A 25,916-nucleotide genomic window follows, 5' to 3' on the forward strand; every position below is an offset into this window, starting at 1 on the left:
TTCACAGTGACGTCATTAGTTATCATAACAATTAAATACAAAGCCATTATGAGTCATCATTATGTACACGGTTTATTTATCGCAGTTTGTGACATACAGTACAGTCTTTTGTAATCTCGATTAATTTAACAATTAGAATTTTCCAATTTGGAAACTACTTTCTTTGGGAAATAGCGTTAAACATTATTCTGTTTAACGCAAAGCATTAAATTTATAAAGCGATATTTAGTGAAGAAATGGATTTATATTTAATAAATAGATGGTGTGAAGCGACATCTAGCGAAAAAAATGGATTTATGTGTAATAATCACATGATTTTCTAAGAATGATAATAAGCTTAGCAATTAAAATTATAAACTATGCAATGCAAAGTACAGGTTGAAATAAGAAAACAACAAATAAGCGATTCTTATTTAGATACTTTAGATACTTACTTATTCACATTGTCCGGTACAGTTTGACCTAAGAAAAGAAAAAGAAAAAAAAAAGCAGGCTTAAACCATTTATAAAAAATTATTTTTGCAGAAAGTTTCAAACCTCTACATAAACGAACTCTGCATCTATACATTAGTCACTTTTCAATGCATCCTAGCAGAATTTTTAAAAATATATATGTATAATAATAGTTATGATAGCTATTATTATTATTATTTATTGCTTATAGCTATAATCACCGAAATTATCATTAGACCTACTGCTTCTACTGTCCAGAAAACAAAGCTAAAAGTCATTCTTCATGCAAGTAAACTCAGGACACAAAACAATTCAGTCTATTTCCTACCTTTTTCTTGTTCTCTTCCCTGTTTCCTCATCACTATGATGACTACGATCGCTATTAGCACGAGCACTGCCACAACTCCTATTAATACTCCAAGGATCGGGCTAACTGTCGAATTATCCTCATCCGCTATTGAGAAAACAAAAGTAAAAAAAAAAAAAAAACGACGAGATCAATGAAAGAAAATGGTATTTATTATACAAAATTAAGAAATGATATTAAAAGTTAAGTCCGTGAACACCACTTTCTGGATAATGAAAAGCAGTTTACTAAGTATGCTGACAGATATTGATTGACTGTTTTCCTTGGATCAATTAGCGAATCAAAATGAAAACTAAAATTGAAGAGTTATGCGATAAAGCAGCCAACCAATGAATAGAAGGACTTGCGGTGCCCATACATTTAAATCAAATGAGAGCTTTAGTTTACGATTTTTGGTTTTCATTTAATCTCAAACTAAAGGAAATGTTTGGACTATAATTTCACTTAGAAATTTTGTGTTCGGGTATTATTGATAAAAAGATAAAGTCAGAACGTAGTGAGAAATTTTACTGCTTCTTTCTTTACATAAGGAAGCAATGAAAGTTTATAGGAAATAATGACTTTTGTTTGGATTTCAATTCACAGCTATGCATTTTAAATTGTTCTACATAAACCGATGATTTTTATTTCCTACAAAGGCGCTGTTTATTCGGACAGATGCTTTCTGAAACATATTAAATATTAAAAGCGACGTTATATAAAAATCCTTACCGAAATATGTTACCTACTTTTTCTTTCCCTTTAATAAGTTACACTTTCTCTGGGATTTGATATTAAATTTCTGTGGTGTTCAATTTTCATGTTGGGACATAAAATAGTCTCGGGCTGAATAAGTAAAAAAAAATTTCCCAAAACTTTTCTAGCTTCATACAAGACGAAAAGTCGAAGCACTAAAGGCGAGGTAATATATCATACCTCTTCTTCTCTCAGCAGGTAAAAGAGTGTTAGCCGTGATAGCTACGGAGTTGCTCCTTCCTTTGGCATTGGCGGCATAAAGCACAAGAATAAATGATGTTCCTATTGGCAGGCCGTGAACAGCGAAAACTGGATTTTCGGAGGCTGTAAGGTTAACCTGAAGGTGTTCCACAGCGGAGTTGTAAACTTCGAGATGGAATCTTTGCTTCATGCCTCCATCGTAGCCTGATTCGCACTCTACCATCAAAGATACCATAGTCTGGTTATAGACGATGCAGTTTTTCACCTGTTCTGGAGGCCCTGTATAGATAAATACAAAATAAGAATCTTTCGTGAATATATCATAAATGCAATCTCCATATGCAAAGTTGAGTTTTTACTTTTAAAATGTCTTTTATTCTACCATAAAGCGAGTTATAAAGTGATTTTGAGGTTTTAAAATTTATATATAAACTGTAATATTCTTGCTTTCTCTGTAAAATAAAAAATAAACAAAGAAAAAACATTTTTGACGTCAATGAGATTCAAATTTAGGTTTCGCACATTGTATACATTTAGTTTAGGATGGCCTGTACAAAAACGCAGGCAACAAAAAACTTTGGCAGCCAATGAACTTAATCGACAATACCGATGACGTCATAATGCTGTTGAAGAATCGCGATAGTAGTCATAATACCTATATACCAACAATACTGTGCATTGACGGACAACAATATCATCATAGGATTTTCAAACTTAAAAAGTGTGATCACATTCCTGATGAAGTCATTTATTTTGCAGACAAAACGTCCATTGATTTGTCAATATAAAAAAAAATATATATATAGTAAATTAGCAGTACCAAATAAATTTGTGTAACTGGTCATAATTAATGAATGCATTCAAAATATTTGGCAGCAAATATATCAGATTAAATTAAAATACGATACGGGTTTAAAAAAGTTCTTGTAAGGAAAGGAGTAGTATTCCATTTTTGAACAAAAAGGAGAAAAGCTGGAAATTATAAAATTAAAGAGATCAGATTTGTTTCGTTGATTGTTACTGTGCTCTTGAAGGAGACAGTATTGTGCCACTAAAACATCAGTAGTACCTACAAAGTCTTACAGATAAACATGTTTCGAGGTCATTTACGACAAGGCAATTACAATGCATGTTTGTAAACAGGATTGAAATGCTCCTAGAAGACTAATTGTTCTAGCAATCGCATGAATTTCTATGATAAACAAACACAGTGTCACTCGATATAATTTTCACTAGTCACTAGATTAGAATTCGCATATATCTAATGAAAATGCCCGTATAATAGAAACTACTGAGTAAACAAATATTCTACTTAATGATTACATTATCGCGATAGATACAACTAATGTTAACGTCTGTTTATCCAGCTTTTCTATACCAATAGATTTCTACTTTTCTATTTACTGTGGAGAGAAATGCATACTCATCTTCTGCTCACTTGTCGATTTAAACAGTGTCTCCATAAACATCTAAGCGAATAATTTTTTTATCTGAATATAGTTTGTTGTAATTCAATTTATACAGTAAGCTTATTATAACCGAGTGAGAAACAAATTTCAAATTAATAGTAGGCTAACGAACAAAATAATAATAAAGTAACTCACCTGCAGGAATAATTCTAAAAATGCAAGGTTCCTTCTGGTTCCCAATCGTGTTCGATCCCCAGCACAGCAATGCCCCGTAGCCTAGCATCGTCTTCGGAGTGTAGGTCACGGTGCTACTCGCTCCATTAGACAAGAAAGATCGGATGTCAAGATTTTCGACAGAATTATTCAGCGACCAACGAAAGTGGACGTCAGACGGGTCCGCTTCAACCTCACATGTAACATTGATGGCTTCGTACCTCGCAACTCCGTACACTGTACTTTGAGACTCTTTACACACGGGGGCATCTGAAGAGAATAAGATAGATGGGGATAGTTTTAGGTGATCTATTGACTCTGCAGTCGATAGCAAGCGGTGGCTGTTCCACCAACTTGCGTGTGTTGTCTGTCTGCAGTGAATAATGGTTGCCCGAAAACAAAGGGCATACTTTGGCTTTGTAGCCCCCCCCCCCCTAATGAGAGGTGTGTTCCAGTGGAAACAGTAGAACAGACGTTTACTTGAAGAAGGAAAATTCTTTAAAACTACTCTTACGTATCAAAAGAATATAGGGCGAATGTTTGCGTTGCGAAGAGAAAATATGGGCTATACTGAAATAATTAAATATTCCGAAGGAACAACTCCAGCAGATAAATAAAGGAACCCTTTATAAATACTGTAATGAAGGATATTATGCATCCATCCATATTTCATAGACAAATATAGAAATAAACAAAGTTTCGAATTTAAATTTTTGAATGTAATTAAGATGCCAAGATTTCATCAAATGAGAACACTTTACTAGCAAATAACAGGACAATCAAAATTTTGTGATGGAATCTTATTTTTGAATGTTCTGTGCACATCGAAGAAGCATAATCAAAAGGAGAATAAGATCCTTCTGGTAATCAAAAACACTCAAAACATTTTTAAAATCTTCTTCCTCTTTACAACGCTTATCTCGCTTGATGCAGGGTCCACTATGATTATAGGAAACCACAGCCGGCTTGTCGCAATCTGCAGTTGGAACAATGTTTTTATGACTGTAGATGTGTGTATGTTTATGGGATCGGTTTTTCTTTTCTGGGTGATGAAAAACCCGGTGAAAAAACTCTTTACCTCCGTACGAGACGGCTAACTCATTTTTAGTCGAAAGATGACCAGATAAAAGTTCCTCACGTCTTGGACAGCGATCGAACTCAGGTGTTTCAACCAAAGGGCTACGTCTATATCCACTAAGCTACGGGTTTTCTCAAAGCATATTTAAATATGTAGGTTTAAATGACTGTTTTAATTTAGATGTGAATGCACATTTCTCCTGCCCCCCCCCCTTCTTCCTAGATGTGGTGTAGGTAACAACCTCACATGATGAGCGTATTGCAAAGACTCGAAATTCGATACTCCTCCTCCTATGATGATTTCATGCCGAGATGATAAAATAATTGCACATATACGACAGGACATTGACTTTGCAGTGGTCCTTTAAGAGCCAAGTGGTTGGGACGGGGCAGCTCTGGATTCAATTGCTAGGATACTCGTTTGTTATATTCATACACGATTGTGATTCAACTATTAAGAATAAAATTTCTCTTTTTGCTGATGAGAGGAAGTTTTTTTGTTAGTTGCACCTAGGAAACGTTATGAACCTGTTTACTTTGTACATCAAATATGGAAGAACCTCCAGTTACCTAATGTCTTCAGGAAGCAGGATGGGGTATTTCATATCAGGCGATGAAAATCATTTGCCTCCTAAAACATTCAGATATATTCGTGCCTGTGGAGATACGATCGCAATTCGGCCAACCAGATTGGTCTAGTGGAAGTGGATTAATCTAGGTCGAACAGTCAGTTTTTCGGATGACCAAAGTTCGTGCAAGATTAACAGAGTGAACACGGAAGTGGAATTTAAATTTAATATGTTCGAAAATAAGTATATGCAGGGAGCAGTATTCAATAGATATATGTTGTAATAAATTCAAAAATCATTGGATTACTGTTCGCACTTGACTTATTCAGGTTTTTAATGGATGTCAAAAGAATTAACTACATTCGTCGAAATTTCAAGCGAGAATTTATTTGGTTGTACTTTCTTGAATTCATCTAACAAGGAAAGAAGCGGAGGATTAATTGAAATTTAAAACTTAGTTCAAAGCACAGTAAAGACAAGAACTAGAATTTTATTTTATTTATTTTTGTTTATATCTATATATCTATTTTTACTTTTATTGAATATAGAAATGAATATGTCAGAAAAGAATTTAGGATCATTAATATATAAGGATGATAAGCAGAGCTAATTTAAGATACTCTGATCACTTGAACAGAGTGGCAGATAAAAACACTTCACAAAAATAAATTTTGAATCAAAAATTATCGGTAAAATACCCAGATGAAGATCCAGACGAAAATGTAATGAGTTGTACAGTTATGGGTTCTTTTGAAAATTGAAATGTAAGAAATATTTCATGAAATATTAACTGTCATAAAATATTAACTGCTTCATGCCATCATAATATTGATACACTCCTTTCGGTTATTATGCGAAAGCATCAAATGATGATAATGATGCCAGTTATGAATAATGCAAATTTATTAATATTAAAAAGACCTTTTAGTACATTTTTATTCTAAGATAGATTACTGAAATTACAGAAAAGTACTTAATATCAGAGTGGCCAACCGAATCTACTCAATTTTAACATAATAGTATAGAAGAATAAATAAAAAAAAAGTTATCTTAGCTGTTAACACATTATAAGACGCTAGCGCATCTTCCCGAACATTCGGGTGGAGTTTTAGCACCACATCACCCTACCTCTGACCCAGCTGTTCTCTACATTAGCCACAAAATCACTCTGCCGCTACAGTACATTGAACTAGTACCAGCTGCACGTGCTTTACGAACATCCCTCTCTTGTTTCACTAAACCTCAGTCTGATGAGGGAACACGAAGAAAGAACAGAAAACCCTTTTTCAAACTCACCTGTTAACTGTTTTCTGCACTAACATAATCTGTTTCTTATTCTTCTGCTTTTCTTCACCTTTCTTTCTCATCATTACAGATTTTTTATTTTCGATTCCTTAGCTACACACTTGTGGCAATTATAGTCCACACAGATATATCACAGACAAGCAATTTTTTTTCCTGTACATTTTCTGTTCGATTTAAAATGCAGTGAATCGGTCGCATCACTCTGATATTAAGCACAAGTACAAGTTCAAAAATTTCTCCTTATGGTAAAGAAATTAATAAGTGATTTTATTTAAACATGACAATTAAAATAAGTAAAATAAATAAAATCAATAGAAACATTGTTTTTTTTATTCATTTTCCACTAAAAAGTATATTTTTAAAATTGGTCATCGATTGTTCATCCATGTTGTTCACCACGAATACCATTCATCCAGCGACTTAAAATAGAGAACTGAAAACGATAGAAGTATTAACCATTTTTATAGATGTATTCCTCAACCTAACAGCAGGTAGACATTCCTGTAAAACCTCGATTTGTAGCGATTATTTTGGCATTATAGCCCCCAGGAAACAGAGCAAAATCCTTTCAGATGAGACTTCAGTGTAGTCACAGGTGATTCAGTGTTTACCTCAAACGGCAGTTCTTCTCATCCAGCATCAATTTCTAAGTTTCAAAATTTTTTGTGTTAGGAGCGATATCAAAATTGTAAAAGACTGGTGGGGAGAGAAGTAATATGTGGGAAAGGAAAAAGATCAATATAGGTAAGTGAGTAATGGATCCCGAAGAAGCCATGTTTAGCCTCGGGCGCTGGCTGGAACAGAAGTAAAGCTCATAATGCACATGTTTACCAACGTTGAATGGTTTTATGTAAACAATCATGATTCTTGTAAAATTTGTTTGCAAAAGTGGCCAAATCTTCCGGTTTTGAAGATGATTATATTTTCCTCCAGACGTTTTGAACAAAACCAACAAGAGAAAGGAATCACTTGGGTGGTTTAGCCATGATTGCAGATTTGAATTCCATAGAATTTACCATATACATAAGTTTCCCAAATCATGCATTCTCTGGTCATTTTTCTATTTTATAGGATTTCATCCAGCCACCGATGTACGAGACTAACTCACTTTCTGTTGAAATGTCATTAGGACCGTTCTTCATGCTACCTCAATTTTTTTTTCTTTTTTTAAGAAACATGTCGTATTATCTTTCTAATTACAGTACAGCACTATCCGTAAGAAGAATATCCTTAGTCAAATTTTTCAACGTCTGTAAAATTTTAGGAAAAGTTTGGTGGCAAGTCCCAGATCTGAAAATAGTATTTAAAGGTTGGCGAATTTAGGATTCGTAAAAAAAAAAAAGAAGGCTATAACTATGCAGAGAAGAAACGTGGGGGATTAGGAGAGGAAGAGAATGATAAGTTATTTCTGCAAGGTGAGGAAAATATAAATGTGTAGATTTTTTTCTGAAATAAAAATACAGCAAATGTTAGCCCGAGGAGAAAGATTTCATGTTGCTCCAGGATTTGGTTATTGCCAATGATAGAGGGGGGGGGAGGAGAAATGAGACTTTTTTTGCAAGAATAATAGTTGTCGGTTATCAGCGAAAGCGTTGATATAAACGATTCATCAACATAATCGATGATATTTCAGCTAAGTCGCTGGACGAACAGTTTTCGATTATGATCCTTACATATAGTCAAGAAAAGGTGGTAAGATAAGAATGACAAGAAATGTAGAAAAATAAGACATAAAAATATATATGGATAAAATTAAATACCTTATTGAACAAAAGAAATTACAAGGAAGAGAATATTATGGAGCAGATTTACTGAAGCCACAAATATCGGAGGAGAAGGAGACTGGATGAGGAGAGGCTGTCTTGAGCGAAGATATTTGATTTCAAGATGGAAGAAGGAACGATGCTCTGGATAGGGAAATCTGATGACGCACCTCACACGCAATCAGGAATGGGGAATGGCAGGAGAGGGGACGGGCAACCAGCACAAAATTGAAAAACGGGTGAAATTCGGTTAACAATGTAACCCAACAGTTTCTGGATCCGAATTATGTTTTTTTTTTTTTTCCAAAACTGAACGACTTGTCGAAAGGATAAAAATATCATGACAGCATTATTAAAAGGAAAAATTACCCCCCCCCCCCACGATACGAATGTGTAATAGGTCAGCTTTCATGGATGGTATTCATAATATAAAATCAATAAATTAAACATTCTTTATTAGCGGGTTTTATATTAGAAATGATCTAATCCTCTTACATATGTCTTTAAAATATTAATTTCTTTCGAAAAATGGATGTTAATAACTAAACATTCCAAAGCACTGAAACTTTTGTCAAACCCTAATGGTGTCTGAGATGTTCACGCTTTAAGTGCTATATCCTTTACTTTTTAAAATCATCGTGCTTCGTCACAATGACTTTTCTTCTTTCGGTTATGCACAACTTTATGACGCAGCAACAATCCCGTCTGGCGCTCAGTGAAACATCGGCTATCCATAAGAGATGTAATCCGTGCTATTGACCTCCCTGTGGATGTTTGATTCTTTTGAATCACGTTTTTTAATTTGATTTTTCCAGAAAAGAAAGACGAAGATAGTGTTCGTGACTTGAAATAAATGTATTCTTAGGAATCTCTTGAAGAAATATAAATAGATTGTGCCTTAAAGTGAATAATTCAATAATAGTTTTTATTTTAGAAATAAAAAAAAAAATCTAAATTACTATTAACACGATTATTTTGTACAAATACTTCGTTTTTAAATGAAAAAAAAAATTAATTAAAATGACTAGTAACAATGTTGCAATTAAGATAGCAAATCGAATTAGTAGCCTTACCTAAAAAGGTATCGTGTTTCATTAAAATTTATATTAATTTTAACATAATAATAAATAATATAATGCGTCACATAATGTTCATTATCATTGTTATAAATATGACTAAATACTTGTATTTAGTGTAAAATATCTAAAATAACTATTCAATATAAAATTCAATATTTGAAATCTTCTGATTATATGAATATATTTTTTACTTCTCAATTTGTATAAGTATTTAGAAAGCATTGATAGAAGATTCGTGTTTACCACGCTAAAATAAGCAATAAATTGCTTTAACAGATCGGATTATTTTTTTATTAGAATAGCATATTATAATGGGATATTTATTATGTTTTTTTCTGGTCATATCAAGCAAGTTTTCTTTAAAAAAAAAAAAAAAAAAAAAAAATATATATATATATATATATATATATATATATATATATATATATATATATATATATAGAGGGTGTTCGGGATAAATTTGACAGTTTCGTAAGGAAAAAGAAAATCTTCTTTGTATCTATTAAATTTAATGAATTGACAAAAAACATTACAGGCAGAGTTAATTACAATACTATCAACAAGATTTACTCAAAATAACCACCATTAGCATCGATCACAGCTTCAATTCTGCTTCGGAACCTCGAACAAGCTGATGCTACAGTCTCCCTGGGAAGGGCCGCAAAAACTGTTTTAATTTTATCCATTAACTGGGCTTTTGTATTACTGGAAGTGTGGTTGGTGTCTTTTTCAACTGCGCCCCATACAAAATAATCCATGGGGTTAAGGTCTGGGGAGTTTGGAGGCCAAACATTTGGACTGGTGAAGTCGTAGAAATTTACTTTTCCCAGAGGTGTGGCAAGGGGCCGAATCCTGCTGCCATACATACGGCCTACCATTGGCTACCCTTGTTATCCAGGGCTTGACTACAGTTAGCAACTCCACGAACAAAGCCCGAATTCCAATGCCAGGGTTCTTCAACACCTGTTCCTGCAGATTTGCGAGGAATTCTGCTGTACGAACGCAATCAGATCGTCTGCTAGGGATCTTTCTTCTTGCTACATCCTCGTAGTCACCATTGCAAGTCTCTAGTTCATGCCTGATTGTTTTTACTGTATTCAGGGAGCATTGGGCAGCAGTCGTAATATCCTTATTTTGATGGCGGGCACGAATCATCATGATACAAGTTATTCTCTTCCATGATTCAGGTGGGTTCCAGCTATCCATCCTTTCTGACATCTTGTATATGAATGAAGAAGGGTCCAAACTTTTAAATGAAGAGAAGTGTGTGTTAATACATGTAACTTACGGAAAAATATAATTAATTATAAATATGTCAAATTTATCCCGAACACTCTGTATATAAAAGTTTAACTTATAAAAATGATATTATATTTAATTTTTTCTATAAAATTTAAAATAGATATAAATGTTTCAATTACTTGGAAATATTGAAATAATCTTTAGGACACCATAATAAAAATTTAGAAGTTAAAAATATATATTTAGCACCCTGCAATGTAAGTATCGTGATTCCAAAGCAGATTCATGATTTTTGTGATTAAAATTACTATCCTGCTTGATGGAAGAGAGAAGTGGATTGTGTAAAATGTTTAGTTTAGACTAAAGCAGAGATTTTCAACCGGTGAACTGCGAGATTTATGAAAACAAATTAATTGAAAGAAATAATGTAATGTCGTAATTTGCGCATTTATTTTTAGTGTCTGTCTTCCCTCTTCTTGTGTGTGTAAATTAATCAAAATTATGCCTATTTATTTGCCAGATCATCAGAAAAATCAAAAGAATATAATTTTAGTGTGCCGCAGAATTTTAATAATTAGTCTAAGTGCGCCGTATTGTGGAAAAGGTTGAAAATCACTGGTCTAAAGAAGCGTACTGGGAATATCCAAATCACTAATGCATCAATTACACTACTATATTTATACACACGAATTTTCGTTGGTGGAATGCATATAAACATATTAATTCAATATGGAATAAATATTACAAATATTAAATAATAAAATATTTAATAAATTAATAAAATAAACTGAATACAACACTTAAAAATTTTTTAAAAATGTGGAAACAAAGGTCAGAGACTGAAGATATGAGGGAATATACACAAGTCAATATATGAATGGTGAATCTCGTGTTCAATAAATTCACTAACCCTCTGTAATATTCTTCTACAATATTAAACTAACTTTAGTTTATATCATTACAATAAAATTTTACACTATTCAGACTTGAACTTTCGAGATATACTTACATTTTACTTTAAGAAAGACGCCGCCACTTACACCTTCCCCTTCGCCGTTCACAGCTATGCACTGATAGGTCCCTCTGTGTTCTTTCCTAACCTTCTGTAATACCAAAGTCTGATTGCTAACAATTATACCTATGGACGTGTTACTAAACAGCGGCTTCGTATCAAACCTCCATCCTACCTCTGTCACCCACGGATTGGCCTTAATACTACACTCGAAATATACGTCACTTCCTTCTTTGATAGAATTGTGTTGTATGTTAGCTCCTAGGGCAAGTTTAAGTTCCGGTACATCTAAAATTAAAGAAAAGAATCACTGGAATCAAAGAAATCGAATTATATTGTAAATTTCGATTATTTTCACTTTTTATAAATACGTTAATTTAAATAGTTTGCATTATTTTTTAAATAATTGTTTGATTTAATGAAAATTAAAATGCCATTATAGAGATTATCATAAATTAAAATCATGACGATTCTTAAAATAGATTTAAATCAAAACTAATTAAAATTATACAGTAAAAAACCGGAATTAAGCAAACTTACAGTAAATTGTGAGCGTCCATCCGTCTTCGATTGTACTTCCTGTGAGCGAAGGATTTTGAGCTTTGCAAGACAGCACTTTCCCGTTATCGTCTGCGGTGGGCACAAATGTTAAGGTGCTAACTGTCAAGTTATCGGACACTCTTTCCTTTCCTGCTTGAATTTTCTTCCCGTCTTTCCACCATGTTAGCACCGCTCTAGGTCTTGAGCCTGTGGATTCACATTCCAGCTGTATTTTCCGGCCAGCGGATAGAGGGCGCTGTAATGTGGTGATCCGTACATCTAGAGGCTTCACTGGGCAGAAGTAAGTTTTAATTAGACAAAATTAACGTGTAAAAGTATTTTAAAATGCTATAACAAGTCAGAAAGAAAAGATATACCATAATTGTTAATAAATCTAAATAGTATAAAGTCAGCCTTACGCCATTTCTACATTATATTTTATTGATTTATTTTATTTTATTTATTTATTTATTTTGTACGAATATTATCTGGTCTCTTAGTCTTTTGACACAAGTGACATCAATAATTTTCGGAGTTTTTTTCTATTAAATTCTATTAAATATTGTCGCCATCTAGTTTTATCGATCACATTGATTCTTATTTTTGGTTTATTTCTTCATGCAAGGAATTTAAAATTTTGCATGTGACGTTCTCTTCTGTCCAGATTAAATATAAAACGCTTCCAATTTCTCTGGGTATTTTTATTTATCTTTAAGATTTGTCTTTAATCTGTCGCGTTGATAAATACTTCTTCACCGACTCTCGAAGGTCTTTTTTGCGATGTCGTCTTTTACTTGCTCCTAATGCTTCCTAAGCGTTGTAATGCTGCCTGCGTTATTGTCCCACAAATGTTAACCATTCCTTTTCAAGCGATTCACGAGTTTGTTGATCTGTTAATTGTTTAACTATCTACTGAAAAAGCCACCTAATGTCTTTTAAGAAATTCACTTTGAGGCAATTCTTTTCTTTTCTTTTCTTTTCCTTTTTTTTTTTTCTTCTTTCGTTATTCTTAACTGTTGTGGAGAAATTGGAATTTATTAAAGTAAAACATTGTGGAATATTATGGAAACATTGGGACATTTGGAAACATTATGATCATATCAACATTATAAACATTATGGAACATTGTGGAACAATAACGCAGGCAGCATCACAAAGCTCAGGAAGCGTTAGGAGCAAGAAAAAGACGACATCGCAAAGAGACTTCGAGAGTCGGTGAAGAAGTATTTATCAACCCCACAGAAGTGGTTTGTTGTTGTCTATTGCATAATACATGGTTGATCGATGGATTCTTGCTGTGTTTAATAACAATTTTGTGGAAGATTATTTGTAAATTTAGAATTATTATAAATTACACCACGCCTTTTTTCCATTTTGTTAATTCTATTAATCATGACCCATGTATATGATTGAATTAATTTTGATATTGCCATTTCCAGAAATTAAGTGTCCTATCATCACTTAGTCATCATTATTGGGAATCCAGTATCAACTCCACTACATGGAGGCCGACCAGTTAATTAGTAATCACCAGTATGGATTCCATCACTCTCTGCACATATTATCTCGTAAACAAGATCTCATCTTATTACCAACATGTGGCATTAAGATGAGCTTTCGCCAAGTCACTATTTGTAGAAATTCTTGTTGGTCTCCTTGACATTTCCAGAGAATTTGATTGGGTCTAGCATACAGAGTTACATATGAAGCTACCATCTTATGAACTGTCTTCCATCCTTTCTGAGTTTCAAGTTTTTTCTCTATTGTTGAATATGTGTCGGAGTGGATGGATCCTCATTTTAGATCTTCCTAATAATATTGGAGTATCCCTGAACTCACGTCGCCACTATTCTTCCTATATGTTAATGACCTGACCTTTTTCTTTAACCTTGATCATTTTCATAGTTTTACTGATAACAGGATAAAAAGATTATTTTTATTCGACAAACACTATGTCGTTCAAATGTTCCATACTTCAAGATGGTCTACAACCATTCAATTAAACACGGATATCTTTTCTGTTTGCAATAATGAACTTGAATACAAAAAAAAAATAAATAAATAAATAAATAATAGTCTGGCGATATATTTTATGTCACAAAGACTTCCTTTTTACTTCGCCATACTTTTGATAGCAAGCAAGCAAGTTAATTTTTTCTTCTTGGGCTTACTAATTCTTCTGATCTTTCTTAGCACAAAATTCATATCTGTAACCTCTTCACTCTAAGGTAAAGACTCTTAAATAAAGTAAGTAACAAAAGCAGAGGGTGACTAGAAATCCCCCTTAACGTTGAGATCTCCAGTATTCTCAGGGATCCATACAACGCTCGAAGAAATTTTCTCCTTCACTGAGTCTATGGGCTGTTCATGCAAAGGCGCCACCTTCAGAGGCAAATATACTGAATTCCTAATATTTGTTTTGTTCTTCCCAACAAAACAAACATTGAAAATTGAGGAAACAACTCAATCCAAATAATGATTAAAATATTGTCATACTTAAAACAGAAATTTGATCCCGAAATGTTAGGAAAGTTATGTTTAACATTGGAAACGTCAGAAGCCGATTAGTACTCGAGGCAAGATCAAGAAAGTAGGTTCCTCCGAACTAAAAAAAAAAAAAAAACGCAGTAATAAAACAATTGGCTTCTGGTGAAAGTTAAGCACAAATATGGAACAAAAGGGTTACAGGTTCAAGGAAGATCTCCTCTCGTGTCTCCAAAATACCGTCTAAATACTCTGAAGATCCTGTAAGAAAGCCAGCAAGTGAAGTTTCTCCTCTGAACCAGAATCCTTCATGATTTCCTTAAATTAAAGTAAGCCCACAAAATGTAAAATAAGACCTTGTCCTGAATTCTAGGTGAACGTTGAGACATTAAATCACCCGAAAGAAATTACAGTCTTTCTGAATCCTGAACTCAATACTTCCGTTCTCTGCGAGGAATGTATCTGGATCGTTAGCATTTTGTTGGCCTTGTTGCCCCGGGAGTTCGATGGTTGGAGAGCGGCACTAGAGGTTCGAATTCAATCATAGGCATGGATGTCTGTCAATGTCTGCCGGCTGGAGACGAATTTCATCGCTCGGTGTGACGCTGGCGCAATATTTATTTCGAGCATGAAGTAAAAAAACTTCTATGGTTGGTCCAGCCATGGAAAGTTTTCTGACATGGTAAAACAATACAATAAATACGGTTTAAAATATAGTTAAACATCCTTAGACATCTCACAGTATTAATGCATAATAGGTTTAAAGTCTTACGTAGGTGGAAGTGACATAAAAATTATATGAAACCGTCTATCAACCTTAAAGATTGTCCGTAAAGATTCTAAATTGTAGTCTTGCATAGTTTACTATGTTGCATTATGTTGTTTTAATTAGTTTATTTGTTCGTGTAGTTATATTTGCGATTTATAATTGTATAAGCAGTTTGAACTTTATAACAATATGCATCGCTTTAAATGCTTTGAGAAATAAAAGTATAATGTTAAAATTATTTTAGTTTTTTTTTTGTTATATTGATGTTTTTAAGATCCCTTGTTTTCGCTATATGGATGTTGTTTGTAGAAACTTTTGTACATTGGATAAAACTCTTTTGGGGGTCTTTTCCTACCCTCTATAGTAAGTAGCAGATGTCTCAGTGGAGCATGATGGACCTGGAGTTTGGAGGATTTTTCACTCACTCTGGAGGAAGCCATAAACCCCAGATTTTCGATGTGCATTCCCATATGTACATGAAACCCTATAGTTAGACACTTAACAGATAAAAAAAAATACCAATAATATGAAATAAAAGATACATATATTTGAAATAAAATGTTATAAATAAACAATGCAAAAATACTCAGTGTTGAAGAATTCTTTACAATTGTTCGTATTAATTATTATTTTTATTTTCATTATAGTGGTGTATATCCTTTTGGAAACGTTACTTGTTCTAGAATGCTAGACTGTCAGAAGAAGAACGACTATTATAGGTTTTATAGTCGCTGAATAGAAAACCCATTTTCCCGTTCTTGAGTTAGTCGATCTTCGGCGTTGGCACATGTTGGGCTTTTCTCCCGGAAACTTCGAATTTTAAACCATTATCTCAAGAAAATCACCAATTGTAAACCTCATACTATTTCAGACGTTTACTGTATTATAGTTTAGAATCACGAAGTGACAGCACTTGTATATTTCCCTTTCCCCCCCCCCCCTCTCTCTCTCTCTCCATGGAGTCTTACGAATCATCGATAGTCTTGAACATCGAGCTCTCCTTGATGACCGGGTGGCTGATTATGATTTTCAAAAATCGTTAGGCTAATACAGTTCCGATTCTCCCTTTGGGAAATAAAAAGATGTTGATGGGTTTTTTCCTTTTTTTTTTCCTTTTCAGTAAGGCGTTTTCAAAGTCTGACGGTTCTTGAGTGATACATTATTTTGTTCAGTTAACTTCTTATTCAGTCTAATTAACGAATTTTTTCATGTCTCATATTTTGCCGTACTTGTTTAGTTACAAATTTTGTTTCATTGCACACAATCTTGGTGCATCTAGATTTCTTAATATTAATATATGCGTAACAAAAACTAATGTGAAGGAATTTATAATAAGAAAGTAAAAGTAATAAATCTAACATTGATAGAACGAAACTAAAAATATACATATAAATTTACTAGTCAGTACGGTAAGAATGCTTTCCATTGCTCTTTCAGACCACCGTAAATTCGCTGCTTAACCTGCTTATGTAACCTTTCTAAGTGACAAATATTTGCCACTGTGCAGTATGGCTGATGAACACTAAATCCACTCTATTGATAAATATTATTGCTTCCCTTTGGAGTAGAAATTATGCTTTCACTCCGAATAAGTTACTTGTGTATCAGAATTAAAGCAAAAATAAATAATTTTCGAGATAAAAATCTGTCATATGTAATCTCTTGAGTACTGCTGTAACCGATAACAGGACTCTTGTGGCTATGCTTGAACTGAGTCACTGAGTCTTAACGAAGAAAAATTAGAAGGATGTACAGAATAGTTTGCCTAAATCTATTGCATAAGAATGCAAAGCAAAAAGTAAATGTACTTTTTTTTTTCATTAAATCTAGAAAAGTAAAATATGAAAATTCCGTATTATTTTTCATTATAATTTTATTACCATTTCTGGTTGTTATATTATTCCTCCAACGTCTTCATTCTATATGAAAATAATATTTTACGTAGTTTCTATAGTCAAGCATGCACCGCCTCTGTGTAAGTTGTATCCTTTACAAAAGTATACAAATTATTAATACATATATACTTTTATTAAATGATTTTTCTTATGTTATCTGTATTAATATTCAAGTACTGCTGTGTAAACTGTCGAAGAATTCTATCTATTTATCAGTTATATTTCTATGATTTATAAAGCATCAACTGAAATTTGCTCTATTTTTGTAGCTGACAGCTACTGGTTGGTTTCTGTTCAAGCTCATATCGATGATAGTAGTGAGCTTGCCACCAGGAGGCGAATAAAAAAAAAAAATCGCATGTTTCAGTAGACCGTCACTTTAACCCACCACAGACTACAGGATTTATACTTTCGGTTCTAAAGTAAACAATTAAAAAAAAAGCCAGCCGTGGTGTCTGAGAGCGAAACACAGCAGGCGACTAGTTTGAAATGCTGTCTTGACAGTAAGAGTAAACCACCATGACGTATAAGCATGCCAAGATGAAAGGATTATTGGTGTAGAAATATGTCACTGCGGGTTACAAATACTCGCATTGGTTAGCTGTCATGTTTCTGGTCTATGTGAGGAACCAACGTCTTCTTTCTCCCCCCCCCCTCTCTCTCTACACATGCACAATTTTTATAGCCTTAGCATTAGCTCTAAACAGAAACAAAATTCTTAAAGTTTGAGATAATACCATGTTTGTGTACGAAAAAAAAAATAAACAATACTGAGAAAGACAGAAGAGCCACAGGAAAGCATACAGTGGATTAGGGTAGGTTTAATCAGCTTTCCATTATCCCTTTTACGTTTTATCTACTTTAATTCAACAGGGTATAATGTAAAGACACGAACAAAGTTTTCCCTTAATTTTGCTCCATAATCCTATAATAAAGGATAATCCAAAAAGTACGGTAATATACTGTTTAAAAATGAATAGAAATATAATGAACAGAAGATGCAAGATTAGATTTTTGCTTACAGTTTAGGTCTAAGGTGACAGAACTGGATGTTGGTATTGTAAGGTTTGTGTTGGCAGCCTGGCATGTAAACACAGCCATAAGATCGCTCCTATGGAGATTAGGAAGCATTAGTTCATTACGCACATAACCCTGAGTTGTCACAGAAAATGTGTCATCCAGCAAAAGGGCATCTCTCCACCATGTTACAACAGGGGACGGTATACCTATGAAAGAAATTATGAATTAACCAATAAAAATGCAACATACTGTTGTTCATTTCATAGTATGATATACATTGCTATTTTTTATTTTAGACATTTACTTAAAACTTTATTTATTGCAAAAATTATTTAGATATTTCTATTATAAATAATAATGCAACTTATATTTTACTTATATTTTGATTAAATTATGAATAATTTCCTCTGTTTATAAAATTAAAAGAAAAAATTCAGCTACACCTTATAAAGTGCCATATCATAATAATACTATAATTCCATGCAATAAAATTCAAAATTTTCAATATGTTAGGGATGTATTACATTTCTATCTCGATATTCTCTTTCGAGACATTGGATATTTACAAGCAGGGCATGTCGTGAACAGATCTGCAGTAATACGAAGTTGTGGTTATTGATGTATTGCATAACTCAAGCCCCAATTATGTAATTAATCCTAGTCATAATAGGAAAATCCACTCCATGTATCATACTTGGGAATTATGGCCTGTACTAGAATTAAATTCCTAGTAGAGGATATAGAAGTAACTCAGTTGATGTGGAAAGGAAGACGAAAACACAGATTAATGTGCAGTCATTGGGGAGATGTCTGTATACAACTATTATCACAAAGTTACCCATAAACTTCAATTCTCTGTTTAACTGAATAAACATATAGCAACGTGTATTCAGAAATGTTATGGTCTCCTATTGGACAGAGATGATGAAAAGGATTAGTTTAGAGTTGACACTGTTCATAACTAGTTCTTTATCACACACAGACTATTTTTTTTGGTTAATTTTAATATACGAATTTAAACTTGAGGGTAAATATTTGCATTCATGTTTATTCAATAGCCTGATACCTTATTTTTATAAGAATGCTAGCGAACGGTAAATAAAAATATTTTTTTTAATTAAACAAAAATTTTATTTCTAACATTTTCACTTCCACTATGAAGTCCGTACCGTTAGTATTTTGAGGGTTTACGGGTATTTGTCGTAATCAAGAAACTTAATGAACTTGCAATTCGTTAACCTAAAATATATTTGATAATTATTATAGTTTTTCGATTTGCTCTAATTAATTATTCCTCAAATTGAAATGAGAAGCATCAGATTCTTAGATAGTAAATAGAAGTATTTGATGCCTCTCATTTGAATTTGAGGGAAACTTTTCTTAGTTTCCTGCTCCATTTTTCCACGGAACACTTGATTCCTACTGAAAAAAGTCATCTTTCCCTTGGAAAGGCTACAGGACTACACGATACACCGATTTAAATGTGGAAGTGTGTGAGTGATTGAAGAATTAACTGATCTCGTCAATGAGATTATTGGGGAGAACAGAATGCGACATGAATGAAGAGGATTTGCCTTAATGCAGGTTTATAAGAACAAGGGAAATTGCAGGCGTTTTATAGTAGAAACATTAAAGTTAATAAGTTGTGGAAAGCTATAGAAAGTAGACTTAGGCAAACAACAGGTATTAATAAAAAAAAAAACAACCAAGTTGGATTTATGCCAGGACGGTCCGTCATACTCGTAGATACGATTATTGTAGTACTTAAATGAACAGATAATTTGGGAAAGGCCGATATTTCAGTTTAATTGAGCCTGAAAATTCACAGGATAAAGTGCCTTAACAGGTGTTTTGGTGGACCTTGTAAAATATATAAAAAATTAATGTTTAGATTTACATAAGATATGTTTGAGGGCATAACAGAGAGTATGCCAGGATCTCCCCTCCCCCAAAGAAAGGTGAGACCACCACCCTCTTATCAGAGACTTGAAAAAGTTTCAAATTTGGTCTTTAAAGTAGAGTTTCCAGATTATGTAAAAAGTAAAATTTCTACGATATTGTAATATGGATGGCCATCATATTGTGACATCGTAGGAATGGAAGGATATTACGAGACAGTTCAACAAGAAGCCAGCAAGTTTAACTAATACAAATGCTGAACTAAGAGACGAGGTGTTAATACAATTCTTCTCTTATTTTTAGGAAACACGTCTGGGGACGGGGAGAAGAATCAAATTGACTTTGTTGGAAATTAAATAGCTATTTTCGTGATAAAATATATTTAGAAGTCATTTATATTTAAAATTCATTTATTTATTTAGAATTTTTCGGACCAAAGTGAAATTTGTATACGATTCTTACGTACAAATCTGGATTTGGCAACGCACATAATTAAAAATTACCAAAAATTAAAAACCCTTCTAGGTAAAATTTTATTAAATCACACATTTATGATTCTCAGACCTGCTGATTTAAAGCGTTATGTTTCCTTAGTCATTTATTATATGAGCTTGATGCATTTAGTTATTATTGTTTTTCGTTCGTTTCGTTCAGTTATTGCAATAAATGTAAACTGAGATACGTTTTAGTTTGTTTCATTAAATATTCCCATTTGTGTAAATCAATATATTCTAAATATAAATCTAAATTTAGTTAAAAAATTAAATGTTTTGATAAAATTTGGAGGAGGGGAATGAATAAAGTCTTGGATATGACGAAAGATATGCTCAATATGATGATAAAGAAATGGAAAGCACTAAGCTAACATATAGTGGTCAGCAAGTTAAAATTCAAAAAAGTTAACGAGAAAAGTATTTATAAATGATCACTTGACAAAAGATAGAAACGTTTGGATCATACGCATAAGACAAATTTTTAGTAAAGTAAAAAAATAGATAAAAGGACCATAGAAAAAATAATGAACATTATTAAAGATAAAAAATGAATTTTTTTCCAGGTCTAATACATATAAAGAATAAATGTGGGAGTTATGTCAATATTTTTATAGTAATAGGACCATTTCGTCAGACATAAAAGAGGAGGGTCATAACAACTAAAGAGATAACGCACGTTATCAGCCATATTACATATAACAAAAAAGCGCTTGGCCCTGATAAGATGAGTGCGGAAATGCTTAAGCAGCAGACAGTAGAGATGATAGACGAGCTAATGTTGCCTTTTAGTATATTATACAGGATGTTCTCTGTAGTTCCATATTTATAGGCATATCTGAAAAGAGGAACAAAGCAGGATGTTCAGTACAAAACGTATAACAAAAATTTTAAGGATACTTCTAAGAATAAAAATAAGGTAAACAAATCCAACAGTTAAAATGAAATACGCTTGCCAAAGAGAAAAAAGTTAATCAGTAATGGAACTTTTAATTTCTGAATGGTTACTAAAAGTGAAAGATAAACAAAGAAATAATAATATAATAAAATAAGTGCCTTGTCGTGCGTTTCAAATATATATCATCATCATCATGCATGTCAAGGATTTAGGTCTAGCATGGCCTGTTCCAGCCTTAGAAGTCATCGTTGAATCTTTTAAGAGGACGTCCTGGTTTTCTTTTCCTAATGGCTTGTACTTTAAGGCTTGTTTTGGTAATCTTTCTGTTTTCATTCTTTGAACGTGTTCCATCCATTTATGTTTACATTTTTTAATTTTTTTTTCTCTTACTGATTCTTGGTTTAATTCTTTCATAATTTCTTCGTTTCTTTTGTGATCAAATAGGGTATACTTTGCAGTTTTTCTCATAAACTTCATTTCAGCTGTTGTTAATCTTTGTTTGTCTTTTTGTTTTATTGTCCAGATTTCGCTTCGATACATAAGACCGGCAAAGCTAATGTATTGTATACTTTTAGCCTGTTTTGTTTTTAAACTAGGTTTGGTTTAAATATGTTGCAATTTTTAGGTTTATATCTTTTTTCATTTTCATATGTGATCATACATCCTAAGTAGTTAAACGAATTCACCTGTTATAAGATCTTGTTATCTATTACTATTTTAGTTCTTACTGGATCTTCTCCCTTAAAGGCCATAGTTTTTGATTTTTCTGTTGATATTATCATACCATTATCGTTGGCTATCTCGTTTAGATTTAAATAACTTTCTGTAAGTTATCTTCAGAATTTTTAATTATTATTTGGTCGTCGGAAAAAAGGAGAGTGTGTAAGTTCACAATAGGAGAAATTTTAACACTTTGATGGAAATTTTTGTTCCGTTTTATTATTATTAGATTTAGGTAAATATTAAAAAGAGTTGCTGAGAGGGGACATCCTGTCGGACCCCTTGGTTTATCTCTCCCGTATATGATAGCTCATGATTTAATCTTATTTGTATTTGATTAGTCTCAGATATACTTATGATAGCTTATAGAATATTATTTGATATTTGTCTTTCTTTTAATATGCTAAATAAAATGCTTCTTTTAACTTTGATAAATGTTTTTTCCAAGTCAATAAATGCAATATGTGTTTGAAAATTGTATTCTTTTCTTTTCTCTATTATTAATCTTAGGCAAAAGGCGGGTCTATACATGATTGTCCTTTTCTAAATAAATTCTGTACTTCTAAAATAAAGTTTTCGGAATATTTCATTACTTTGCTATTTAAAATTCTGCTGTATATTTTGTAATAGGATTTTAGTATACTTATATTTCTATAGTTTTTAGGGTCAGCTCTACTACCTTTTTAAAGATAGGAATCACAATTGCTTTTGTCCATTATATTGGGGGGTTACCAGTTGAGTAGATGTTATTTAAAAATATGATGAGTCTTTGTTTGAATCTTGTTCCTGCATATTTATAAAGTTCTGAATCAAGTCTATCTTCTCCAGGCGATTTTCCGTTTCTTGTTTCTTTCAGGCTGATTTCTAATTCTTCTTTAGTTATTTCCTTTTCATTTTCATTAAATGTTTGCCAGTTACCTTTTTTAAAATATTTATCCGTCCCACAATTCTGTGTAGTAATTTAGAAATTCTTTTAATTTCAATTCGGTGTTTAATTTTATGTTTTCTTTGGTATCTGCATTTAAGTTTTTCAAAATCTTATATACATTAGGTCTTATTTTATATAAATCATGTTCTAAATTAAAAACAAATTTGTTTCATGATTCTCTATGTCTTTTTTCCACTTCTCTTTTAGCTATGGCTCTTATTCTTTTATATTCGATTTCATCTTCTAATCTTTTACTGCTTAACCATTTATGATAAGCTTCTTTTTTAATTTTGATTATTTATTTGATTGTATCATCCCATATCTTCTGATTTTCCTTTTATTGAATTTTTTGGTCTTTCCTAAGCTTTCATTTGCTGCTGCATTTAGTATCGTTTTTATATTAAGCCATTCTATTTCTATTTCTTCATTTCGCTTTATTTTATCTAGATATTGGTTAATTATTTGTTCATATAGCTATTGTATATTTTAGTCATTTAATAATCTAGTTTTATAAACAAATGTTTTAAATTTTCTTTCTGTTCTTCTTGTTATTTGTAGCCATTTAGGTGTAATCTTAATTTTATTTTAACAAGGAAGTGGTCACTGCTTATTTCATATTCTCTGTGAACTCTAACATCTAACGAAAATTTTGATGTCTTTTCATTTAATATGAAGTAATCTAATATTGATTTTCATCCTCTTGCTGCCCAAGTATATTTATGTATGTCTTTATGTTTATAGAAAGAATTCATTATTTTTAGGTTATTATAAACTACTAAGTCCATAAATTTTTCACCATTCCTGTTTACAGTGTGTTCTCCATTTAATCCTATATTATTATTAATTTTCGTGTTTCCAATTCTTAAATTTAAGTCTCCTGCTAATATTATATAATCATTTTTATTTGTTTTATTATATATATTTTGTAACTGACTGATTATAAAATTCAATAGTATCCTGTTTTCTTCCTTCTTCTGGGGCATATAAACTGATTATTGTTAAATAACCTCTATCTATTTTTATTCTAGATTCTATTATTATTTCATTCCATAATTTATAATGTTTTAACTGTTTTGAAAGGGAGTTATGAATCCAAATCATGACTCCTGCTTGTGCTTTGTCTCTGTCAACTCCACTGTATATCACATTGAAATTTTCGGTTCTCTGGGTTCCTTTTAATTTCCATTTTGTTTCAGTGATTACTGCTATTTTAAAATTTCTTTCATTTAATATTTGGCCTAATTCTATTTCTTTATATGCTGTTCCTCTTACATTACAGTTTGCTATGTGTATTATATTTTGTCGTTTCCATTTTCGTTTTACCTTTTCCATTCCAGGGTCGTTTTCCATAGATTCAATCCGATTATTTTTTTTTCTGTCTGCTTACAAGTAGAATTATGTTAGGCTAGTCACCTGACATGGATAGTTCCACTGAACTATCCATGTCAGGTGACTAGCCTGACGATGGATAGTTCAGTGGAAGGGCTGCTACCTTAAGGCTTCTGAACTAACCCATAGGAGGAATAGGATATATTGAAGGGGAAAGAGTAGATTATAGTAGATCTTCCTCAAAGTAGAAGAAGAGGATAGATCCAGCTATGGGATCATGGGACTGCCATTTCCTTTACAATCAAGATGATTGCCCCTTATTCAGTATATTCGGACCATCCCACCATATATATATATATATACATGCACGCACACACACACACATATTCATACATGGTGGGCTCCCCTATCGACCACCCAGGGGACGCACTCCCTAGAGGTTACAGGGTTCCCCATATATATATACACACACACACACACACACACACACACGCAATTTAAAAAAAATTTGAGTAACATTATATATTTATAAAAAGAATAAAATAAATTACTGTAGTAAACTCTGACACCATATCCTTCTGAAGCAAAACTTTTTATAGATAGGAAGAAACGACAGCATCGAGCCCAAAACAGAGGCCTATGGAACTTAAGATAGGCTTATTACAGAGTTGTGATTTGAATATTCAAGTGATTGAGGAAAGCATGCAAAATACTCTCGAAATTAAATTTTATTTTAAAATTTAATATATATATATATATAATTTAATTTGCGGTGACGCAAATAAAATTATATATTATATTCGTTTGTGTGTTAATATTCATCGGCTGGTTTGCTTGTTCTAAAAGCGGGAAAACTGGAATCTTTCACCTCCATCTAAGACTATTTGACTTAGTATCAGTTGAAAAGGAATATATTTGCTCGTTTTGAAGTGAAACTATTTCTTCAGATGAAAATTCTAATGTTTCTCGTGTTCTGATGAAACTAGAATTTAAGGCTCTAACCGATAGGCGCCGGTCATAAGTGAAATGTCTTATGAAAGGAATTACAGTGGAAACTTTAAGAATAAATATAAACAACAACTACGTAAAGTATTGCAGTCTGTAGTAACCCAAAAGTGCTACTTTTGGGTTACTACAAACCAATTACTCATTGTCAGAGTAATTGGTTCTAATAAAACTAAAACTTCTAAGGGGAAAAAAAGACAAGATTAGTTTTGAATTTTACTCCTTTTATTTCCTTGCTAGTAAATTGCACAATTTTATTTCAACAAAAAAATTAAAACAAAAACATATGAAAGATTTCGGATTAGTTATTATTTCTTCTTCGTTTCTACAAATTTAAAGATTAAAGGAAGTACAGTATGCACAAACATTATGGTTGATGACCATGCCGAACATGAACTATAATAAGATCGAATAGTTAAGACGATCTGATCTTGTTGGTTCGTGCTTTTAAAAAAGTGACAGTTTTTGATTTTGTGATGTTTAAGAACTTTGTTAATTATTCGGTTCTATTTG

At 32.4% G+C, this 25,916-nt stretch overlaps 1 protein-coding gene across 6 annotated transcripts in view; it reads right to left on the reverse strand.

Annotated features, from left to right (window-relative positions):
* LOC150093785 (protein turtle-like) overlaps window positions 1–25,916 on the reverse strand; it is a 264,493-nt gene that overhangs the window by 13,215 nt on the left and 225,362 nt on the right. For all 6 annotated transcript variants that reach the window (XM_090412675.1, XM_090412672.1, XM_090412674.1 and 3 more), the window contains 7 exons: window positions 18,136–18,339; window positions 11,966–12,256; window positions 11,423–11,713; window positions 3,361–3,648; window positions 1,736–2,035; window positions 782–907; window positions 435–462 (listed from right to left, as the gene is read on the reverse strand). In XM_090412675.1, coding sequence (XP_090268801.1) covers window positions 435–462; window positions 782–907; window positions 1,736–2,035; window positions 3,361–3,648; window positions 11,423–11,713; window positions 11,966–12,256; window positions 18,136–18,339 — 1,528 coding nt within the window. The remainder of the gene's footprint in view (window positions 1–434; window positions 463–781; window positions 908–1,735; window positions 2,036–3,360; window positions 3,649–11,422; window positions 11,714–11,965; window positions 12,257–18,135; window positions 18,340–25,916) is intronic.

Source organism: Typopeltis vanoorti, chromosome 23, assembly GCF_054136105.1.
Source record: "Typopeltis vanoorti isolate ZY-2024b chromosome 23, IOZ_Tvanoo_1.0, whole genome shotgun sequence".
In the NCBI taxonomy this organism is placed as follows: domain Eukaryota; kingdom Metazoa; phylum Arthropoda; class Arachnida; order Uropygi; family Thelyphonidae; genus Typopeltis; species Typopeltis vanoorti.